The sequence below is a fragment of the Cajanus cajan genome, chromosome 8 (assembly GCF_000230855.2).
Source record: "Cajanus cajan strain Asha chromosome 8, NIPB_CcT2T_4, whole genome shotgun sequence".
Classification (NCBI taxonomy): Eukaryota; Viridiplantae; Streptophyta; class Magnoliopsida; order Fabales; family Fabaceae; genus Cajanus; species Cajanus cajan.
The window spans coordinates 53,559,691-53,566,010 of NC_138524.1; the positions used below are offsets into that span (position 1 = coordinate 53,559,691).

A 6,320-nucleotide genomic window follows, 5' to 3' on the forward strand; every position below is an offset into this window, starting at 1 on the left:
ATAAAGAAAATAAAGTGAAGATTAAAATAAAAAAGAAAAATTAACATAAAAACAAAAAACAAGGACAAGGAAAAAAAAAAAGAAAAAAAAGAAAAGAAAAGCCGGTTACTGGTTCCAACCAACCTTTTTGCTTTCCCTGTCAATCCAACAGCATCAGTTTCTTTCAAAATCTGAATACAACCCATTTCACATACCCAAATAAGGAACCAAAATCTGGGGAAAAGAAACAAACTTGGCATTGGGTTTTGGATTTTGATATTTTTTTTTTTCAATTTTCATTCCCTTTGTTTAATTTCCTCCTTCTTCTCCTCCAGAAAAATGCCTACTCTGAACAACATTGTGCATTGACAAGAGGATATTTTCCTCCTCATTAATGGGTGAATGAATGAATAGGCCAAAGGGTGTTTGTTGTTGTATGGCACGTGTGCGGGTGGATGAGGCAAAGCTAAAACCTTTGTGAGAAGAATGAACAAAGAGCTTACAGGCTTTGTGAAGGTTTGGGAAGCAGCAGTCAGGAAATCAGCTGGTCCAAAGAAGAGGTCAAACAGCATCTTCACACCAATGTCTGTTGCCCATGTTGATGATGATGATGAGTCAAGGCATGGGGATGGTGATGGGGTGTCACAGGTTGAGAAGATTCTCCCCAATGGTGACTTCTTCACAGGCCAATGGCTTGACAATGGCCCTCATGGGCAGGGAAAGTATCTCTGGACAGATGGGTGCATGTATGTTGGGGAATGGCAAAGGGGTGGCATCATGGGGAAAGGGAGGTTCAGCTGGCCTAGTGGTGCCACCTATGAGGGTGATTTCAAGAGTGGTTACATGGATGGTAAAGGCACTTACATAGGCTCTTCTGGGGACACCTACAAGGGTTGTTGGGTCATGGATTTGAGACATGGCCAGGGGACTCAGAGTTACCCCAATGGGGACTTCTATGATGGGGAGTGGAGGAAGGGGCTGCAGAATGGGCATGGGAGGTACCAGTGGAAGAATGGGAACCATTACATTGGCCAGTGGAGGAATGGTTTGTTCTATGGAAATGGGACCATGATGTGGAGCAATGGGAACAGGTATGATGGTTGTTGGGAGGAGGGGTTGCCCAAGGGGAATGGCACATTCAGGTGGGGTGATGGGAGTTTCTATGTTGGGGTTTGGAGTAAGGATCCAAAGGAGCAGAGTGGGACTTATTACCCTTCCGGCTCTTGTGCTGGCCATTTGGAGTGGGATCCTCAGGAGCTCTTCTCTGTCGACTTGGTTGATTGCATTGTTTCTGCTTGTGAGAAGGTGTCTATTTACCCTTCACAGAAGAGTTTGAGCATGTTGGAGGAGAGTAAGATGAGTAAGAAGGGCACTGAGGGTAATGGGAGGGCAAGGGGGATGTCAGTGGATGCAAGGATTAGTAATTACAGCTCTGAAGATGGCTCTTATGCATCCTATGATAGCTCAAGGAGTCCTCAGGTGAATAATTCTGTTCCAAGAGTGCCACATTTGAGGTTGAAGCCTCCAAAAAGACAGGGAGAGACTATATCCAAAGGCCACAAGAACTATGACCTCATGCTTAATCTGCAGCTTGGCATCAGGTACTGATTGATCATAGCTGTTTTCCTGTCAATTCAGTTTGTTTTCTCTCATAAAGTTAAACATTTACAACCTCTTTGGATACAAGTGCTTCTCAGAGCTTGCTTCTTTAATCTTGACCCAAAAACTCCCAAAATCACTTCTAACTTGTATTCAAACAAACTCTTCGCCTTTTGTTTTTGTTTTAGTAGTAGATTGATACCTTGTATCTTTCTAGGATATTACGAGGATTTAACTTACTTTAAGTGTCAGTGATTCTATGGTTATGGTGCAATGATGATGAATATGGCGTTCTGGAAACAATAATTTCATTTTCTTCCATGATTCTAATTTTAACTGCGAGGTTATTAATTTCTTGTGCCATAGCACAGACATGCTGTTGGAAGACCTGCTCCAAGTACTTCTCTTGATCTCAAGTCTTCTGCATTTGATCCTAAAGAAAAAGTGTGGACTAAATTTCCACCAGAAGGATCCAAGCACACGCCACCTCACCCATCTTGCGAATTCAGATGGAAAGACTACTGCCCGGTAGTGTTCAGGTAAGATTTTGATTAAAATCTTCTTAAGTCCATCAAAATTTTGTGCTTTAATTAGGTGACCCGTGTTTTGAATATGAATCTGCTAACTTGTTGAGTGTGCTCTTGTAAATTTATATCACAAAGAATCCCAGGATCCTGATGGTTTATTATATGTATATATGCAGGGCTCTCAGAAAGTTGTTCAAAGTAGATCCTGCTGATTACATGATATCATTATGTGGGAATGATGCCCTTCGAGAACTCTCATCCCCTGGAAAAAGTGGAAGCTTTTTTTACTTGACCAATGATGACCGATACATGATAAAGACCATGAAGAAATCAGAAGTAAAAGTGAGTTCCCTTTTAGTTGGCTAGACATAATATAAGACTTAAGGTTTTGTAATCCTCCTAACCATACACTTTGCTCACCTTGCTTTTCAAAAGTTAAAAAGTTACACCAGTAATCCTTAGTTTTCAAAAGTGGATCAATACTAAGCATTACTAAAGAGCAAGAATTACATTATATTCAGAGACTTTATCATAACCTTTGCATCAATGATTGCAGGTTTTCTTGAGAATGCTGCCTGGTTACTATAAACATGTTCGAGCTTTTGAGAACACTCTAGTTACCAGGTTCTTTGGCCTCCATTGTGTTAAGCTAACAGGAACTGCTCAGAAGAAGGTAATGCTGAGGTTTGTATACACATCTACTTTGACAAAAATTTATTATTGATTATCCTTGATAAATTTCAGGTGCGGTTTGTCATCATGGGAAATCTGTTTTGCTCACAATATGCCATCCATAGACGCTTTGACTTAAAAGGTTCAACCTTCGGTCGCACAACTGACAAACCTGAGTCAGAAATAGAGCCTACAACAACACTCAAGGACCTTGATCTAAATTACATATTTCGGTTGCGGAAGTCTTGGTTTCAAGAATTCTGCAGGTACTTAATCACTTCTTGGCTCATCCATTGTGTGTGTACTATGTAGAAAACTGCACTACATCAGCTTTTGAGTCTGTATGGATAAACTTTTCCAAAAGTATTTCTAGAAAGAAAAAATAGGAGGGAAAAATGAAATATGTTTTTCCGTTAAGTTAAAATTAATTTGTGCATAAGCTAACTTATAAGAGTTCTTTCATATAACTTTTCCAAAAGTTTACCGATAAACTTATGCATAAGTTAGTTTTAACTTATGGAAAAGTTTATTTCACTTTTTCCTTCATATATTTTCTTCAGAGAAGTGTTTCTAGAGAAATATATCATTAGCTACTATTTCAAATTGTCAATGGAACATGGGTATGCTTTCTAACATACCTTTATGCAGGCAAGTGGATAGAGACTGTACCTTCCTGGAACAGGAGAGGATCATGGATTACAGTATGTTGGTAGGTCTTCACTTCCGAGGAATGTCGTGTAATGACGCTGTTACTCCTCCTGGTTACAGTCCGGGCCCTCAAACTCCAACTGGTTATACTTATATCTTGTCTTACATGGAATTATCTTAATTTTGTTTTCAACATGAATTCTTTTCTGAACACATGAGCTTACATTGCAGGCAATGGTAACTTTGATGATGGAGCCCCTCGTCTTTCTGGCGTGGATGTGGATCATCTTGTTGTAGATCCTAGTCGGTATAGTCTATCAACATATCATGACAGAATTTCCAAATTTTCAATAACTAGTTCTGATAGATAATAGCCAAGTTGTGTTGTGACCAAATCAACACACTTAGTTTTGCATTGCAACATGCATGCAGCAATGCTTATTCTGCACATGGATTCTCTTAAGTCAGGAATGGTTGCATTTTCTGAAGATATTTTCCCTGTGTCATGTTTCAGGTGGATTCAATTAGGTATAAACATGCCGGCGCGGGCCGAATTGACGTTGCGAAAAAGTTGTGACACTCCTCAGCTGGTTGGAGAACCAACAGGGGAGTTATATGAGATTATCATCTTTTTCGGGATCATAGACATTTTACAAGACTATGACATTAGCAAAAAGCTTGAGCATGCTTACAAGTCATTCCAATATGATCCAACATCAATCTCTGCGGTTGATCCAAGGCTATACTCAAGACGGTTTCGTGATTTCATCTTCAGAGTTTTTGTAGAGGACTAAACATTCAAGTTGCAGTGACAGCACTAACCAGCACGCTGATATCCATGCACAGAATGGCCTCCAACAGACTAGTTGGAGGGTATTTTGTGATAATAGACAGGAGGGGTTACATGTTTCTGAAATTTGTTCATCTTCACCCCCTTACAGTTTGTGAATTTTATATGAATTATATAGTCACAGCTAATGTATGTTGTAGTGTAGATCAATGTTGTTCAGAGTTACTCAAGCTTTTTTTCCAATTGTAAATGAATCAACAGAAAGGGTCAAACAACATTGGAAATTATTCTTTTTGTAACTTATTTTTTCTTACATAAATATAATATCCCAGGTGAGCCTCTGGGGTCTCAGCGCTGAATAAAAATTAATGTATAGAAAATGAGGTGAAGGGTATTTAAGATTTTTGTGTACAGAAATGCATGGATCATCCTTATCACCTTAGGAAGGGATTTGATAACTTAACTAACACTTAATTGCATGCCATGGTCTTCTTTGTGACCCTTTAAGAGTAAAACACATGGGTTGATGAAAGTGTATGTCTTTGATACTTTAGGTCTTGAAAGTAAATAATTTTTTAATTATCTTTGAAAATTCTAATTGTTTTTATTTAAATTCCTAAAACTAAAAGTAATGTCCTCCTTTCTAACAACAGTTTCATATGATTAAAGAACATTTCAATGTTTCAACAGATTGGTAAAAGAGATATGAAGAATTGTTTTTTAGCTATTTGGAGATTCGTAAATCTTGATATTTCTTTGTAATGGCTAAGTTGTGATGAACAAAATTTTGTTAAGAACCAAATTATTTTAGTGCTTTTGCTTGTTTGAAGTGGGTAATTCTTCAAGGCAAGGTCACGAGACAACATTGCTTGCTGAATTTTTCTTAGAAACACGAACCTGCTCTTCTGTATTTGCACCCTATGTGTACCTTTATTGAACTATTTATATAGGGGGACGTGCTAGAGTAAGACCAACATTGGTGGTTTCTCACAACATAGTTTACAAGTGTTTATTTAAGAGAGAGAGAGAGAGTGTGTCATCCCCCTATATGGGTTAATATTATTATTATTTTTTTGTATAATTGGAAATAGCTTTTTAGCACACTGCTTAGATTAGCTTCAAGGAATTTTCTATTTTCAAGTATTTTTTTTTTTTTTTTTTTTATGTTTATCTTTTTCTTGGTAGAGAAGTAAGGGGAATAGAGAATTAATTTTCCATCACAAATGTACATCCTGTTCTTCGGTGGTCCAAATTTTTGGGTGGCTAGGCCTAAGAGTCTCCTCGCATATTTGTTCACGTCTGCATGCATGTCTCACTCTTGAGAACTAGCATCAGATAAATTTAGGTCTCTTTCATAATTTGTTTTTTAAAAAAGCCTAATAGCATGGAAAGTAGGCTTCTAAAGGATAAGGATAAGATATACCAAGAAAATTCTATATAATAAATAATTGAGTAATTTTTTTAACAACAACAAAGATCATAGTTAGAATAAACTTTAACAAATTACTCAAAACTCTTTCTATTATTAGGTCAATTTTAATGGATATATTTATTTTTATTATAATTTTATTGGTGTAAAATATCTATTGACTTTGTTTATAATTAATCCCTATTGAAGAATTTGATTAATCACTTTAAGTCAATTATGTTCGTACAATAATCACGTTTTATTTCTATTCATAATACTCAATCCAAAACTTTACTTAGACATGTATCATTTGAAACAAAGACATACAAGTGACGACCCTAATGAATATATATATAATTGAGTTTTTTAAACATGTGAATTATAATTCAATTTATGTTTGTATATAAAAAAGTATTTTATTAGACAAAATATTTATGATTTATATGTCTCGAAATATATGTGCTTAACCATTAGTTAGAAAATATCTTTAAATATCTTATAAAACACACTCGTACAATAAATTAAATTAATTCTTCTCGAGATTTTCTTAAAATTATGCACAATCTTTTACTTTATTAATATTTATAGTAACTGCTATTATAAAAGTATACCACGTAACATTTTTGAAACAATTAAAAGATATTAATATATATATATATAAAGCAAATATGGAGAGAAATTTGATGAAACTTAGTTT

At 36.1% G+C, this 6,320-nt stretch overlaps 1 protein-coding gene across 1 annotated transcript; it reads left to right on the forward strand.

Annotated features, from left to right (window-relative positions):
- On the forward strand, window positions 1-4,502 carry LOC109819094 (phosphatidylinositol 4-phosphate 5-kinase 6). The gene is made up of 8 exons (XM_020384687.3): window positions 1-1,580; window positions 1,950-2,117; window positions 2,282-2,447; window positions 2,662-2,778; window positions 2,850-3,043; window positions 3,426-3,568; window positions 3,657-3,732; window positions 3,940-4,502. The coding sequence occupies exons 1-8, from the start codon at window positions 466-468 to the stop codon at window positions 4,217-4,219; spliced, it is 2,259 nt and encodes a 752-aa protein (XP_020240276.2). The 5' UTR covers window positions 1-465; the 3' UTR covers window positions 4,220-4,502.
- The last annotated feature ends 1,818 nt before the right edge of the window (window positions 4,503-6,320 follow it).